The sequence below is a fragment of the Symsagittifera roscoffensis genome, chromosome 3 (genome assembly GCF_963678635.1).
Source record: "Symsagittifera roscoffensis chromosome 3, txSymRosc1.1, whole genome shotgun sequence".
NCBI classification, from domain to species: Eukaryota; Metazoa; Xenacoelomorpha; order Acoela; family Convolutidae; genus Symsagittifera; species Symsagittifera roscoffensis.
Window position 1 is genome coordinate 45,879,716 of NC_087064.1, and position 17,649 is coordinate 45,897,364.

Here is a 17,649-nt window from a genome sequence, read left to right on the forward strand (position 1 = left end):
CGACATTCTCAAAACATGCCTGTAAAAAGACCTTCACAGAATTGACTAATTCTAACATCTTATCATAATTGTTCATGAAAACAAGGATAGCCGGTTACTGTGCAAGTAGAATAGAATGTTCCGACCAGTCTTAGAAAAAATACAAACAAAATTTTACAAGTTGGTGTCGTTTTTTTCCTGGATGTTGTGATAAGAAAATTCTTATAAAAATAGAATTTAGGCATATTTGAGAGTCATAGTAAAACAGGTCTATTGGAAAACAACAGGTCTATTGGAAAACATTTTTTGAAGAAAAATTACTAGAAAAACGAAAAAAAATTGAAAAAATTTTATATCACATGTTTTTGCAAAATTGTTTTGAATTTAAAAATTTTTGATTCCCAAAATTGCGCTCAGAAACTACCTTTATTTGCATGAAACTAGGTTTTCACGCCTGAAATTAAGCTTAAATAAGCTATTGTAAGCATATACGGTCACCTTATTAGCTCAATATTAGACCAAAAATCAGAAATTCCAAACCGGTTTTTCTCGACACTAAAATTCAAAAATTTTTAATGTCGTTCCAATCACGACTGAAAGGGCTTTAATATGATAAAAAATAATAAAACTAAAACTTACCCGAATATAAAGTTCCTCCCCATTTTCAATGGTCGGAACAAAAAGGCTAGTTCCCGATAAGAGTAACTGAGTAGACAGACCATCAAAACAATTTTAAAAAAATTTTTTCTTTTTTTTTTTTCATTTTTCGAATTAGAGTTTCAGCAAGAGTTAAATAACAAAAAAAGGCAGTGGAATTAAAAACAAGAGTTAGCTCAAACTGTCATCAAATTTTGAGTAATTAAGACTTAAAAGAAAAATTTCCACTTATTCATTCAACAAAAAAAAAACATTTTTGAATTCATTAGAATTAAAATCCCAATCAAGAGTGATTTATTATGATCTCTTTTCGGACATCCGAACGATTTCCTTGAGACACCAAAAACAGAGGCATAGAAACCCACTTTTTACAAAAAAAAATATCACGTTGATGCTCTTCGAATTTCAAGAATCTTCTATGAGTGATATTTTTAATTATATAACTGACCACATATCTAATCAAACAACTAAGTCAAAAGGTACATTTCTATTCTAAAGGGAAATAACTCCTCTTTCTAAACTTAAAGTACTTCTTAAGCCATTTGTCCTTTGTTATCGCAGAGCGTAACCTTCTTCGATTTACAAACAAAAAAGAACTGAATGAGAAATCAGTTCATTTGTCGAGATTTTTTCAGCTGTTGATAGGTACGAAAGATCACGAAGTGCTCGTTTTTCGACCGAATCGCCTTAAAAGGGCGATTCAAATTCAATTATAAATTTTGTTTTAGATTTGTCCTCAAATTATACAATTTTTATTTAGAATTGTCCTCAAACAAAAAAATTTCGTACTCATTGTATGGGCTTTTCTCGTATTTGATGCTTTTTAACTTCATCCAAAATATTTCAAGCAAGCGAAGAAGCGGAGCTGCACTTCTACTTTAAATTAAAAAAAAACTTGAATATATATATATATTTTTTTCATATTAACGAAAAATATTTTTCGAAAACATTTATTTACGCTGCGAGTTCAGTCTGACTACAACAAAAGTTTAGGATATAAACCTGAGCGAGTTTGGGCTTACGCAACGCGGGCTCGAAGGATAGAAACACCAGTGACTGATGTTATATTTCTCTCTGGCAATACTAGGGTGGGTAAAAAATTTTCGAGCTCTTTTGAACGGCTTTTATTTTACAAAAATGAATATTTAACATCTCAGCTCGATCATGACGTATAATTTTAACTTACATTTTTCATATTTGGTATGATGGCATTTTAATTGTAGACATTGAATTCTAGACTAGTTTACATTTTGATGTTTGGTATTGTGGTATTTAATCAGGTATACGTTTACAAATTGTTACTCACTAAGTTATAGTTGCTTCTTTTTGCTTCCCAGGCGTGAAGAAAAGTAGACATCTCAAATGAAGTCTGTTGGTGATGGTTGTCAGCAGTGATGTCTTTCTGAAGTTCGATAGCGATAGAAAGGTGGAATGAATAAATTCGCCACGTGAGTCACACAAGGGCTTCTAATACACTTAAGACTTGGTAGTTTACAATTAAATCGCTTCAACACGATTTGATTACAATAAATGACTGAGGACGGCTTTTTGGAGGTCCAAGGTGATAAATTGTAGATTCATCGAAGTTTATTACATTTAGTCGTTTTGAAAAACTCTGCTAGCAACAATAGCAGTTTCTTTCAAATAGATTTCGGGTGAGGTGATTCTTCCTTTGTGTCATCATAAAACATGACAGTCTTTATTTAGATTTATTCCTTTTCCATCTCTAATTTTAGGAAAGATGGTACCTTTCTTCTCACAGAAGCGAAAATATGGTACAAGGCAAAGAAGAGTATATGAATTCCAGTCGATATAATGAAAGATAAAATGCTCATCATTGGTGATTGTTTAAACGGTTGATAGCTTTCAAATTGTCGAACAAGTGTAGATGTGAGTTTTTTCATGTTGTTTGCCATTGGTGCTGGTGTTTCTTCTAAGTCTTTCTGTGTTGGTGATATAGTAGTTGTTTAAGTTTTCACATGTCTTAAAATTTCATTAATAGCATCTGTTTGTTGATTGTAATTTAAAATTTCGTCTAATGATTACAAAACGCTAAATAAGTGTTGAAGTGGATCTGGTAGTTTAAAATTTAATTGAACCACTAGAATTTTGTCACAAGGACGTAGGTCGCTTCGAACTTCAATATTGACGCCCAAATTTATTTTCCACATCCGAGTGTTAAGATGCAATGTCTACATCCTTTCTATTCACGCACTTGTTTTCGAATTTTAGTATGTAAGATTCGATTGTTAAAACTTCATTTGATGAGAAAAAACTCCATTTCCAAGATTTCTAGCTTGTTCTCTCATAGGTAGGAACACTTTTTCAGTTTCGCATTGCACAATTCTGCATTACATCTATGGTCCTTTGGGGTGTTATGTCGCTAGGCATGATACATATCTTTTTTGTCGCCATATTTTAGTGACATAATTGGTATCGTGAGGATCTAATATATTTCTGTTACTCATCTAATATATTGTTCTTGGTGTCAATTCCCATCTCGTCTTCTGAAATTGACAAGAACGGTGCTTCAGTTTTCCAATGGAGAGCAATTTATAGTTCTGATTGAAGTATTCGAGTCGGGAAAGCCCTGAAAACAGTGAAGTCAGACTGTCTGCTGGCCAGCGGGATGGCAAGTGCCATGAACAGTCTTTCAAGAAACGTTACTGTGTCTTTGACAAGTTCAGCTTCATAGCATAAAAGAATTTCGGTTGGAATAGCTTGTGACAACCTATCTTGTGAGCCAACTCGATCATTCGCTACAATATTCAGTAACATCGAAAGCGATTCTTTTGAGACAATTAACATTTGAAGTTGACGTTTTCAGAGCGTAAGTATAGATGTCATGAAAATTAGTTTTTATGCAAAAAGTGCTGATCGATAAGCTTTGAGGCTAATGTATCCAAACGCTAGAAAAGAGGAAAAATTGTCGAAACTAAATCGTATCTGCTGTCGTGAGTAGAGAAGTTGACCACAGTATCTTCGGACCACTCCTATCAGCATGCTCTATAACAGACTTATAGCCCTAACAAAATTTACGGTTTAGGATGTGCCTGAGCAAGTCTTTTTCACTATCTTTTTATAATGCTTTCAATTTACAACAATGAATATCAATAACCTCTCTGCTCGGTCATGACAAATTTCAAGCACATTTTTGTTCCGACCATTTGAAAAATGGGGAGGAGCCTTGTATTAGGGTGTGTTTGTTTTTTCTTCTTTTCATATTGTTTGAAACAAATCACTTTCTTCGGTTCATTTGATGAATCAACACAGAGGTGAAGCTGCGCTTCGCAAATACAAGCAAACGAGAATGCAACGAGCTCTAAACAGGCAAAAAAGTGAAATAGGAAAAGATCAAAAACACACATTGAAAATTTTTTAGTTGAAGTATCACTTTCTCACATCTGCTCCACGACGACTTGTAATTTAACTAACACTAGCCACCAGCAAAAATTCGACCAAAAAATACTTGAATGCTCCAGATATGAATATCCGACCTGTTGATTAGGAATCTGACGTCCTCGCATCTGCGCCAAGGTTGCTTGCAAGTAAAATAGTGGCCCAGCTTATGCTGAATCTACCAGTTCTAAACTTTTAATCATTTTTTTTACTGATATGGAAATGCGTAGTTTTCAAAATTTAAAATAATAGACTTCACGCTAAACTTAAGTGTTCTCTGCTCAAGTAAACAAATAAGCGCTTATTTCAAGAAGAAAAATACTACTGCCTCTTTCAACTGAAGTCTTTATCTCAGATTTGGCTGGATAGCTTTCAAAAAACCACTAATGTCCGATTTTGCACGGTAATTTATTAGAAGCGAATATCCGCTTGAGAAAGGGATATCCCAAAATTTGTTCTTTTGATTGCAACCATCATCTCTGACTTGTGCATTCAATATTTGAGAAAGTGAACAATTCAAAGGTAGGCAAAAAATCCCCCTACTGAAAACTTCGAAGGCCGTAGAGCGTGAGTTAAATTTTAAAAAAAACTAGCCATATGCAGGCACATAGAAGAGCAGCCTGTTTTTTCATTGCTACCAATTTTTTGAAAATCGGTTCAGTAGTTTTTGAGGAATATTGAAGTTTCAGCGAAAAATGCAAAAAAAGTTTACAAAGCGTAATACATGTTTACTCAAATAGGATCTATACATGTTTAGTTCATTATTCATGTTTAATCAAGTAGGACCTAATTCCATTAAAATGTTTATGCTTAAATAAGCTTAAGTAAGATTAATTTGAAATATCGCTTCGCAATTTGACGAAGATATCACAATTGCTCAAAAGACAAACCAGCCAGTCAGGTCTGCGTCCCACCCTCCCAACCTTGGCATGATTTTTGCGTAATTTTAGTCTTAATATGCGCACACTCCGGCAATTGTGAATGGATTGTAGGGCAGCTGAAAACGCTTTCGCATGACAAATGCGCCCTCCGGGCGCTATTTTAATGCTCAGTCAAAACTGGACATGATGGCTTAAAAAAAACAACAACGATTTCTTATTTCCGATTTTTGGATACTTTCGAGCCGGATGCTTCTCTACTGGACCCTAAGGGGCCCACAGAGCATCCTACAAGATTAAAAAAGTTTTAAAAAAAATTCGTTTGACTTATTTTCAGATTTTTTTCGTATTACTTTCAGCAAATTCATTATCTTTCACAACAAATCAAGAAAAATTGCGGCAGCTTACAATGAATGTTAGTACTTCAAGCTTTCCATCTGGCTATATATGACCTAAACTACTGAAGCTAATGTAAGACGGATTTGAATTAAAATTTCTTTTTTTTTCACAACAAATTTCGGTTAAACGACCAAATAAGAAAGTTATAAGAGCAAAAAAACTCCAAAAAAAGAAGCATTCAGCGTTTTTGATATCAGAATCCATTATTTTCAACTTTAAAAATTTTTCAATTTTCGACTTTTAGATGACTGCCTTAAAAAGTGAAAGTTTAAACTTTTCGCTAAAGCAAAAAAAAGTATGCCGAATGGTTCAAAGCATCAAACCACATTTCTTAGGCACAAATAGAGAGTTTTTCTTGACCAACGCTGAAAAAGTTACTGAATTAGAGAAAATTGAAAAAATAACTTTTTGGGTTCGTTGGGAAAAGGGCGAAAATGACCAAAACCCATCTCAAAAATAAAACCATCAAAAAGAGGTATTAAACAAACTGCCATTATTGCAGGGTTCTAGGGTCGCATAGAAAAAATTAGGGAATTCTAGCGGGTAGTTTTTGAGCACCCGACTAATTTTTTTTTAAAAGTAGGAACGTTAAACTGGCCAAAGTCAAATGTTCCGAGGGGGCCCCTACCCCCTCTCAATGGGTTTATATAGCGTCGTGGCACGCGCACATAGAGATAACCAATTGTATCTCGCACAAAATGATGAGAAAACTTTTCTGTATAATTTCAAACTAGACGAAGGTATATAAAAACCAAAGACAAGGAAAAAAACTCTAAGTTGAAATCCCCCAAAATTCAAAGAAAATATAAACCAGAAAGAAAACCTTGGCAAACCTTATTTGAACAAATTATTTCATTTCCAAAAAAACTGAACACACACGCATACGATTACAAAATTTCACAAGAATAAAAACCATTGACACAGGCGAAGTTGAACTTCGCATTCACAAGCAAAAATATGACCAATAACGCTACTGGGAAAAATTGAATGAGTAAAACTTTGAGTCTACAAAATTTCTTAAGTGACGCACGCCATTTATGACGAATTAGCAGTACCAGTCAGTTTGAAAAAAAGAAATTTACAAATAACATGCCTCAATTTATAGACCAGTCTATGGAGCAGTAATAACATGAAAAAAATTAAATGTGAAAATCATCCCTCTACATGCCATATTAAGTACAAAGTGATAAAATTCGCTCCTGGTAACAAATCAATTTGGGAAAATAAACTTCCTCAACCAATTTTGCAACAATTTCTACGACTGATTAAACCTCCGCTTACGCTTTAATAGCGCGAAATATATCGCGCGTTAATTGTCCCAAATTGACCAAAATGGCAATCTTTAAACCCCCATACCTTTACAAAAAATGATCACAGGTAAAATATCTTTTCACATTTAAGGCCAGGACAACAATACAGGACACCTTTTGAATGATATAAAAAAAAACTCCGTCAAAAATGGCTCGTTAAAAAATCGAAATTTGTCTGAAGAAAAAACCCACCGCAAGCACAAATATTCCGTTCTCTTCGTTACGAAAGTCGGAACAACAATAAAAGTCTTTGTTAAAATCCTTAGCAATGGCTGTGCATAATAGCTGGTTATTGATTAAAAAGAACACTTTCAAAATGAACAAATTTCATCGCGACAATATTTGCGTCGCAACAATATTACGCACAAAATAACTAATCTAGAAAAAAAACACAGCTGATCATTTCAATTCCATGTAAGGATATAATCTCAAAAGCAGAACTTAAAAAATTAGAATTAAGAACTAAACAAATATAATGTCTGTACTGTTCAAAAATTTCCCATCTGATAGCCTCTTAAGCTTGCTAAACCCTAGTAAAGAAAACGACCAATGGCCTTCACACAAAATAAGCAAAAAAGCAATGAAAAAAATAATTGACAAATATTTGACACTAGGATTGGCAATGATAAACAAAGGGAACGGAGCCTGAAAGTTGAATTGAAGCAAAACTAATTACTTCCTGATTTGTAAGAAAAGTTGTTTACGCAAAACAAGTCTTGTTCCCGATTACGAGACATTTGCTCTCGCAAGCTTAACTAAGCTCCTGAAAACTACTGAAGCATATCGGTTAAGTTTCGCATAAAAGTAAATAGAAATGATAGGATTATTTGTCTCGAAAAACGTCTTTTGCATCAGACACCGAGTGTAAAAATAGCCAAAGCCAGGAGTGGATTTAGGGGGGGAGGGGGGCGGACGCCCCCCCCCCCCTCAGGGATTCGACCCCCTGCCGACCCAAAGGGTCCCCCCTTTGATACTTTTTCAGAAATCAATTTTTGGCGGACCGAACCTAAAATTTTTCTAAAGGCGCCTTTGGCGCCAATATATACTAACTTTGAGGGGGAGCGCGCGCCAAAAAAAAACTCAATTTTTTTTTTGTCAAAATTTTTCAAAAAGTGCCCAAAAACGGCTTTTTTGACTGTTTTTTCAAAAATTTGCCTGCGGCGCAGAAAATGTTGCCAAAATAGGCAAAATAGGGGCAAAACATTGCTTTGGGAGAGCTCGAAAAATCAATTTGGTCGACCTAAAAAAAAAAAGGTCGTCAAAATTTTGGAAAATTTTTCGAAAATCCGCCCCCCCCCCTCGAGAAAATCCTAGATCCGCCCCTGGCCAAAGCACTCACTATTTTTCGGAAAAATAGCCAACAGACAGGTGGAAAAGATTCGATAAACAATAAGAAACAGAAAGAAAAACGGACTTGTTTTTTTAAATAACTTCTACTTCCGAAATTCAAATTTAAAAATACATGGCCTTTTAGTGCTTTGAAATTCAAGAACAAATTGCGATTGAATTTTTTGATAAAATTACCCCAACTGAGAAAACCGCATATGTCAACCTTTTATTCCGCTGGGGAATCTGAAAAAAAACTTTCGAAATTAGAAACCGATCACATTTTTCGTGACCTTTTCAACTTTACTGTTTGATAGTGGAGTTTGCCTTCCTTTCAACAAAGAAAATGAACTGAACTTAAAATATCAAAATTCAAACCGCGAAAAAAACACATTGGAGCTGAACCAATTTTAAGACTTTTCTTAGAAGTTATTATGACCTGTTCACTACGTTCATCGATTCTTAAAAACAGTCAGCTCAGTTTGAACAACTACTTATAGATCGCTGGAAGCTTATGCTCAACAAAAAAATTACCACAATATTTATTGCAATTATCTTTCGCCGTCTCTTTGTTCGATAGTGCTTCTTCTTTTTCCTGCGTTCAACTTCACTGAAGGTTATCTCATAGCAACCAAAAGATTCTGTTAATATTTTGTCATTCTTTTTCAAGCAGCAGTTAACTCATTTAAAGCAGTGCGGACTTAGAACTACGGGCAAAACAGAGCCACTCACATTGGCACTAACTGAACTTCGCTTCAATGATGCATTTATCAAATTCTGCAGATTTTCGAAACTATTATAAATAAAAAGGTAGGTAGATCTGATATGTTGATAAATGTCTTAAGCTGTTCTTAAATATCAAAGCTTCGCTAACAAAAAATGGTTTGTTTCAGTCTCTAATTACAATAACTTTCTCACTGACAACCTTATGGGAAAGCTGTTTCAATCCAAATGCTGAAAAACTCGCATTAATTATAACATAGCTAACTAACAGTTGGAAAAGAGTAATGAACACAAAGAAACTGGCAAAAAAAACTGACTTATTTTTTCAAGAGACTTCAACTTTTGAATTTCGAAGAAAAATAGATGGCCTTAGAGCTCTTTGATTTTGTAGAACAATTTATGATGGACTCTTTTTTGCTAAAATTAACCGAATTTGAGAAAACTGGATCAATGCGTTGCAAAAAACTGACTTGTTTTTTTTTCAAGAGACTTCCAACTTTTGAATTTCGAAGAAAAACAGATGGCCTTAGAGCTCTTTGATTTTGTATAACAATTTATGATGGACTCTTTTTTGCTAATATTAACCCAATTTGAGAAAACTGGATCAATACGTTTAACTTTTATTTCGCTGGGAAATCTGATAATTAATTTCCATTTTCGAAGTTAGAAGTAGATCACATTTTTCAGACCTTTACATTTTGCTGTTCAATAGTGGAGTTTGCATTCCTTTTAACAATGGAAATGCACTGAACTCAAAAAAAAAGTCAAACAGTGAAAAATCAAAACTGAGCATGAACAAATTCTAAGACTTTTTCCTGAAAAAAAAAATCATGAAGACCTATATAAGAGTCCTCACTACGTTCATTACTCTTAAAAATTAGTGGAGAAACAAATACATATCCCGCTACTCCCAGATAATACTGTCCACAAAAGATCACAAAATACTGTCCACAAAGTTTGATTCATTAAACGGTGAATGCTTAACAAGTATGGAACCCTTGCGACTATAACGCTCCTGGTCACACAGGCTGCTATTCATATTTTAACGTCGCTTACCTCTGTCGGGATATTAGCAGAAATAAGACTGTTTTTTTCTTTAACTATTACCCCATCCCCCTCCCTCGGCCATAAGGGGGTGATATTCGTAACTAGGTACAAAATTCACACATGCTTAACCAGTGAATTATTTCTTTATAGGGGTGCCAATAAGTTAAAGTTACCCTAGGGGGGGGGGGGGGGATAGTAGAACAGATCCCTTTCTTTTGACTTCCTTAAATAAAAATAAGAACGATTTAGTAATAATTGAATTTAAACGAATTTTACAAACAAGTGCAAATATTTAATTAACTTATTTCATAAATCACTAATTACCACTTAGCCTGGATATCGTATGACCTGAGGAAAGACTGTGCCGCTCTATCGTATAGCTTTCTGTTCCTGTAAAAGGAGCAATTGATTGCACATTTCTCCGGGTCATGATCCCAGAATGAATCTGAACACGGACATAATGGTGGGATATGGATCCGTTTAGACTCCGCGAGTTCCTTTGCAGACCTTCTTAAGGCACTGCTATACCGTTCTTGTTCCTTATTAGTCTGATTAACTGATTGCTTAGAAGGTGGAACCTTTTCCAGAAGGTGAGTTTCTTCGGCTGATTGAACTATATATGTATGGGCACTTCTAGCTGTTGACGGACGTGGTTCACTTGCCTCTTCGCCTTCAGAATCACAGGAGTCCAAATCGAGTCGAAGGAATGAATTTGCATTTTCGGATCCTGCAAATTCAAAAATGATTGCAAAGCTTTCAACTGAGCACCATACCTGATTTGACGATTATTTAGCTACAAATTACTCCGAATATAGAGCAAAAAACAAATAAGTTCCAATTAAGTATGAAATATAGAACTGATAATACAATATCAATCAGTTCCAACTGGATTTTGCAACCTAACCTGGCGTTGCTGCGATGAGTTTCGACTTTTCGCGCTTCACTTTTTTCAATTCCAACAACCTGGCTCTTTCATGAGCTCTTTCGCGTTCGATTGCCATCATCGTTTTCCGGTATACATTTCGATGCGCCACTAGATTTTGAGATGACTCCTCCGTTTGTGTTACATCGTCTAAGACCCTAAAAAAGGCGTCAATTAAAAATGGGCACTTGCGCCAGGCATTAGCCCAAGCAACGCTATAAATGTATCAACACATAGTTTAAGATAAAAAAAGCCAAGCTTTACAGAGTGGTATACAACACAAACATAAAGGAACCGAAAAAACAGACAAAAGTTTTTAAGAAAAAAGTCTACAAATTTTCGTAGGACTAGACAAAATTTCAATCTAGGCAAACATGTCAATCAAAACATTTGAATAATAAAAATAGAGGCGAAGCTGAGCTTCGCACCACTTGCGATACAAAAGACGAAAGCCGCTAAATCGGAAAAAAATTTCGAACTAGATCTATCGATAAAGCTAGATTTGAAACAACCAGACAACACAATAGAAGGTGAAACTAGCATCGAAAGAAAAATTATCACGCGGTAACAAAGCCCAAAATACCTTAGCAATAACCCTCAAAACACAAACACAGCTCGTGCAACGAGGAAATATGTGGCAACTAAGCCGATGTAATATAGGCCAAAATCTATCAAGCCGAAAATAAAGAACAACTAAATCTAAAAATTTTAAAACTATTAAGAAGTAATTAAGACCCTCTCGTCCTCAAAACACACACATGCAGTACACACAAACTTTTTTCGCCCGAGAAAAGGCGCAAATGCAGTCATTAAACGATTATAATTAAGGCCGAAAACTTAACAAGCCGGAAAAAAAAGAAAGCCAAAAAAAATTGTTGTCATGAAAAACTTGAAATATAAATTCTATCAAGGTTTCTATTAAGCATTTTGGGCAATCCAGAGGTGAACATAAAAACTATGTTTCCCTTGAAACCACTCGAAATTAGGCCACCACGCCAATAAAAAGTAGGCCCGAGCCTTTAAAGCCATAAAAAGGACAAAACTTAAAATAAACAAATCGAGTTGAAAAAATCACAACCAACATAAAAAGCAAATTTTGAAAAAGACGGATATTTAAAATAAGAAACTCAACTATGCTTACTATTTGCGACCGAGAGGAGTAGGATTTGCAAAGAGGACGAAGGAAAGAGGATTTTCAAAGAGGATTTGTGAAGGTGTCCAGAAGTGAGTCCTATGGACAAAGTTGTTTAAAGGAAAAAAGTCTAGTACCCGATAGCAATACGAGCTGAACCAAACAGAAATCGACTCAGTTATATTCCGCCCTGAAGCTACAAAGAACAACGCTTGCAGCTATATTGAAAATTGCTTAGAGCACAAGAAAAATCCGTGATGCGGCAACTAAGCCGACAAAACTTCAGGCAAACGAAAGTTCGATAATGCCATTTTAACCTGAAAACCATTTCAATTTCATACATACTGAAAACAACAAGGTCCTGCCGGGACTTGAACACCAAACCTTGGGGTGTAAAAGCGACCACATTGCCTTAGATGAAGAGGAAACGAACCTGAAAGTTGTTAATTTTAAATATTAACGCAAAAATAAACAGCAAGTAGGATTTGTAAGAAAATTTGTCTACGGGAAAAAAGTCTAGTTCCCGAAGAAAAACATTTTCTCGCTTAAGTAGAAAAAATATCTATTGAATTGTTCGGTAAAATCTAACGTCCTCGATTATTGCAATAACGACATTCACGCTCTCGCGCTATTTGTAAACGTGGTTTTGGGTACAATTTTGCACGGGAGTTGAAAATCTTCACATCAAAAAAAAGTTCGCTTTAAACGATCTCACCGGGGTCTTTAGCTTTATCGTCAAACTTCGCATCCTTGCCAGTGTAGAATATCTTGTTGTGAAAGCTTTCGCCTTACAACAATTGAAGTTTCGGTTTTATCTCAGTTCCATGGCAAACTAAGTTAAGAAACGAAATGTTGCAAAGGGGCCATAAAATTTGAGGTCTCTTAGGTGTGTGTATCCACCTTTGAAGCAGTGTAGTGGCTGGTAAAAGAGAAGCATTTTCCACGGGATTATGTATGAGGAGAGTGCTTGGTAGTTTCAAGCCATATCTCAAGTGTATAACATCGGATTCAATGAGAGAAAAAACGTGCTTCTATAAAAGGAGCAGACTCAGCCAGTTCGATGCTCCTTAATGAGATGCTTAGTTAAGAGTATAATTTTTTCTGTGATGATCAGTTTTCCAGGAGTTGCGTTTTTGGAGACCGTGATGCTTTCTCCCCCGATTTTAATTTTTTGTTTAAGTATAGCTTACACGGCTGCTACTGGATCATTACGTTCGATTGGGTCAAACATGGCTCGTAACCACTCAGAGTTTTAAGAGAATAGAGAAGTCTGTTTTCATGGAGATATGCAGACCTCCTATCTAAGGGTAAAGCAAAAAGAAATCATTTTCATCAGCTATATGCTTTTTTCACCAATAAAATAGGGATTACCTGTTGTCTCACGCTTTTCTCGGTTTCATTGAATTGTTGAAATGCTTTAAGATTCGACCTTGTTTAGGAAGGTTACCTTTTCTGTACTTCATTTGTAAAGCATGGGTAGACTTTTGAGGTGAGGTTCTGGCTATTTCAGGGAGCTTTTTCGTTAGTTACTTCGTTAATCCTTCAAATGTATTATTCTCTATAGTTGTTGCGCACTATTTGGTTTCAAACCACCGATCGGAGGCCTACAAAACAATTTTGATGTTTGTTTTCTCAAAAAAGTTTAGGCAGCTATCGTAACACTTGGAAAACTTCCTATAGGTGCTTTTCTAGGTGGGCGAGGATTAAACGAAAACGAAGGCCCTTCAGATCCCGTACAACACTTCTATTATCCGCCTACCATTTCCAGAAGAAACTTTATTTTTTAAAAGCTCGATTATGGGATGATCGCCACTCCTTATAACCCAACTGCAAGACGATCCTCTCATATCAATTTTTTATTTAAAAAATAAAGATTTTTGCAAGTATCCAAGGGAAGTGAGTAGTAGAAGAGTGAGCAAGAGTGGGGGGGATTGGCTTGTATCTTAATACATCCCAATGTATTAAGATGGTAAGGTTTCAGATGGTAAGTTTCAAAAAAATTTTTGGCCCCGAATTTTTTGAGCTCGATTTTGCCGATTCTTGCGTTTCTTAGCTAGCTTCTACGGTTTAGATGTTTTGATTATTGTTTTATAGGTTTGATTCAACGAGAAAACTATCTAAAGCTATATTGAAACTAAATGACAACAGTCTTTGTTCCAATATTCAATTAAAACAATCGATTAAAACAATGTTATCTGAAATAGGAAACTATTATAAACACAATCAGAACATAGTCCAGTATGCCCCCTCAAGTCTTTTCGTAAAGGGCTGAATAGTTCAACTGCAATGTTTCGAATAGTTCTCCTGTTCTTACTTCATTCATTACTGCAGATACTCAAAAGCACTCGTGGATAAGCATTTCGTCTAATAACGCTCCGACGTCCTCAACTGACGACGAGTTGTCCGATTACCTGTGCTGTTTTCAATCACTTCCTCAACCAGTCCCGGTTTATTGTGAGGCTCCAGGCACTTGAGAGCACGGGGAATCTTACCTTGTGTGGACAACAGTGTAGTGGTTGCGTCCGACGACTCTGTCTGACTCACATGCTCCAAAGGCAAAACACCTGCCGTTGGGTTTTGTTGTTCGAAGAGATCTGGCTGATCAGGTTGCAGTGACGGCTCGCAGATGTCCAACGGATTCTTCTGTATACTCGGGTGAACCACTGATGATGGTTTGACCAAAGTTGTCAAAGGCTTTACCTGCGGCACCTGTGTCAAACTGACATCGGTTGGTCGAGGGTGCTCACTTAGGCCTCTGTGGTCTCTGTGAACAACTGGAAGGAACTTACGCAGAAATTTCCTATTTCGCAGAGTTACACGACCTGAACCATCCACTCTAACTATGTACTGGTCGAACTGACGTACCTCAATAACAATACCTGTCTTATCCCATTTGGTCGGATTTGGACCGGTTTGGTTTTGTATCCGGACATTATCGCCTACCCGTAGCGGTGGCAGATGATGGGTGTGTTCTTCAAGTCGTTCTGAAATCCGTGCATGGCGGATACGAAGGGCATCTTCACGGGCAGCCAAGGTTTCTTGCCAAACTTTGTGTGGTTGGTACTTACCAGGGTGAATGGGAAGGAAATCCCGAATTGGCCTGCCAAAAACGCACATCGAGGGAGATAACTGCGTGGTTCTATCTGGCGTATTGCGATACTGAAGCATTGCTCGATGGAAGTTGTCAGTGTCCAGGCATCCGTTCTTATCGGTATTATCAGCTATGAGTCGTTTAATAGTTTTCACGCCAATTTCTGCACGCGAGTTGCTGTGCGGGAAAGCCACGGACGAAACGCGGTGCGAAACGCCCCAACTTTTGAGGAATGTTTGAGTATCATGTGACATGAATTCCGTTCCTCCGTCTGACGACAGCTCGTCGCTTATACCGAATGTCACAAAAAGCTGCCTCAAACAAGTAATTAATCCTTTAGAACCATCGTTGGAACGCTCTACCACAGGCCAATTACTGTATCGGTCTACGACTACAAGGTAACGTTGCCCACCGTATCGGAAGTAATCCGCGACTACACATTGAAAGGGGTACAGCGGTTGGAAGGGTGGCGTTGGCGGTTGGCTCGGTTGGGATGGCGCATTTCTATTGCACGTGGCGCATCTCTCTCTCCACGCTGTAATTGCCGGAACCATTCCAGGCCAGAAGACGGAGGACTCAGCTCTTGATATCATCTGGGAAACACCTTGGTGCGCGGAATGCAAGTCGGCGAGTGCTTTCTGCCGAAGCGATGGCGGTATTACCACACGATCTTTATAAAGGATAACTCCGTCGTAGGTAGAAAGATGATCACGGTATTGAAAGAATCCTTGTATGGCATTTGGCACCTGTTGTCGCGATTTTGCGAAACCCGCTTCAATATGTTGTAGAAGGAGTTGACACGATGAGTCGCTAGCTGTGCTAAGACGCACAGATTCCCAGGTAATCTTACTAAGGACATCTCTGCTTTTGTTATCAAAGGAAGAGCAAATCTCGGTTTCTTTATTGTCGTGTACACGAATAGAAGCCAGGCACATAGTTTCTGGTGCGCCGATTGACTCAGTGGGTTGGTCGTCAGGCAATTGCATTTCTTCGGAAACCCCCACAGGATTACGTGAAACACTGTCAGCAGCTGCGTTTCTAGCTCCAGGAACGTGGACTATACGAAATCGGAACCGCAGTGTCTTCTCTTTGAGGTTTCGAAGGCGTGGGTTCTCTATGTCATGTAGCGATCTGTCCCCGAACACCTTGACGAGAGGTTTGTGATCCACAGCGATAATTAAGTTATCGCAACCAAGGACGAAGTGACGCGATTTTTCGAGTGCGTCGACCACGGCTAGCGCTTCACCTTCGATTGGAGCATATCTTGACTCTGCACTGCTCGTGAACCGGCTGCCAACGAGGGTCACACGCCATCCGCTTGTGCAACATAAGGGTTTGATGGGCTGGCAGTCACAATGTTTTTGCGTTAGCCAAAAACCAATTCCAGACTTGCTCCAGTCAGTCGCAAGACAAGTAGGTCTCCCCTTATCAAAAATTTCCACACCTGAGCGAATCTCGTTGATTATGACATTCTTAGACGCTTGGAACGCATGCTCAAGATGATCTGTCCATTGGAACGGTGTACCAGGTTTTAAAGGTTCCGAAACGGACTCATTTGAGGCGCTGCAGCGAAGGAATACGAGATTTGATTAACAAGACCGAACCAGCTTCGGATGTCCGTGATGTTCTTGGGCGATGGAAAACTTTCAATGGCTTCTAAGTATTGGGCACATGGACCAACGGTGCTATTGCTGATCTCAAATCCTGCGAAATCGACAGTTTCTTTCGCAAAAACAAACTTTAAAGGGTTTAGAACAATGCCATTGCTGCCACATAGGTGAAGCCATTCTGCGGCTTGTGAAAATGCCTCTGCGATGTCACTCGACCACAATAAAGTATCATCAATGCATTTTGTCTTGTTAGGTACCTGTGAAACAATTTCATCAAACCTGCGTGTATAGCCGTCTCCTGATGCGATGTACCCCTGAGGTGCAACACAGTACCGATACCTTCCCCACGGTGTGATGAAAGTGGTGTAGTGACGATCATCTTCGTGAAGGGAGATGCTGTGATATCCATTCCAGGCATCGAAAACCGTTTTGAGAGTGTTGCGTGGAACCGATCGCGCCCGATGGAAAGGCGACTGCGTATGATGCGTTTCGCGAGAGGCGTGCTGATTCAGTGGTTGCAAGTCAACGGTTCGTCTGGGCTTTCCAGATTTTTTGGCACATATCACCATCCTGTGACACCACCTTGTTGGTTCACCAACGGCAACTGGTTCAATTACTCCCAGACGGACATCTTCGTCGAGCGCTGCTTTCACTTGATCCTGCCAGTGTAGTGGAACTGGTATTGGTGTGTGGACGCACGATGGAATCGCTTCCGGGTTGACGTGAAGGCGTAGGGGTGGACCAGACATGGTTGGAAGAAGTTGATGGGTGCACACGTTAAATGTACTACTACTATACCTGTCTTTCAGCCAGGTTTCTAGTTTTTGCCGGTTCGCTGCAACTGGCGCAAATGGGATCTCAGAAGGGACCGGTGGCGATGGTTTGCGCGTTGGGCATTGGCATGCACGGTCACTGGTCACTTGACATACCGAGGAGTGGGTTTCACCTACTGTAGGAAAGTTATTAGATATAAGCCCAAGGGCAATGCATGCCTGTTTAGACAAGAACAGTCTTTTAGTGTCATCGGTCAGGTATATGATCTGACGAGTTTCGGCACTGCCGGCTGCTGATTTTCCACCAACTCGCGCTACAATTGCACCGGAGATCTTGATACCTTGGTTTGTGGCGGCCGACATCTGCATTGTCACAGGAATGATATCAGATTGCTGCAAGCCT

General features: G+C 38.0%; 1 protein-coding gene across 2 annotated transcripts in view; it reads right to left on the reverse strand.

Annotated features, from left to right (window-relative positions):
- Positions 1-1,745: 1,745 nt before the first annotated feature.
- LOC134842588 (uncharacterized) overlaps positions 1,746-17,649 on the reverse strand; it is a 31,874-nt gene continuing 15,970 nt past the window's right edge. The window contains exons 3-5 of one of the 2 annotated variants that reach the window (XM_063858997.1): positions 10,623-10,798; positions 10,043-10,445; positions 1,746-3,226 (exon numbers count right to left, since the gene is read on the reverse strand). In XM_063858997.1, coding sequence (XP_063715067.1) covers positions 3,190-3,226; positions 10,043-10,445; positions 10,623-10,798 — 616 coding nt within the window. In that variant the 3' untranslated portion in view covers positions 1,746-3,189. Of the gene's footprint in view, positions 3,227-3,271; positions 3,643-10,042; positions 10,446-10,622; positions 10,799-17,649 lie in introns of those variants that run through there. The other variant, XM_063858998.1, reaches the window with a different exon arrangement.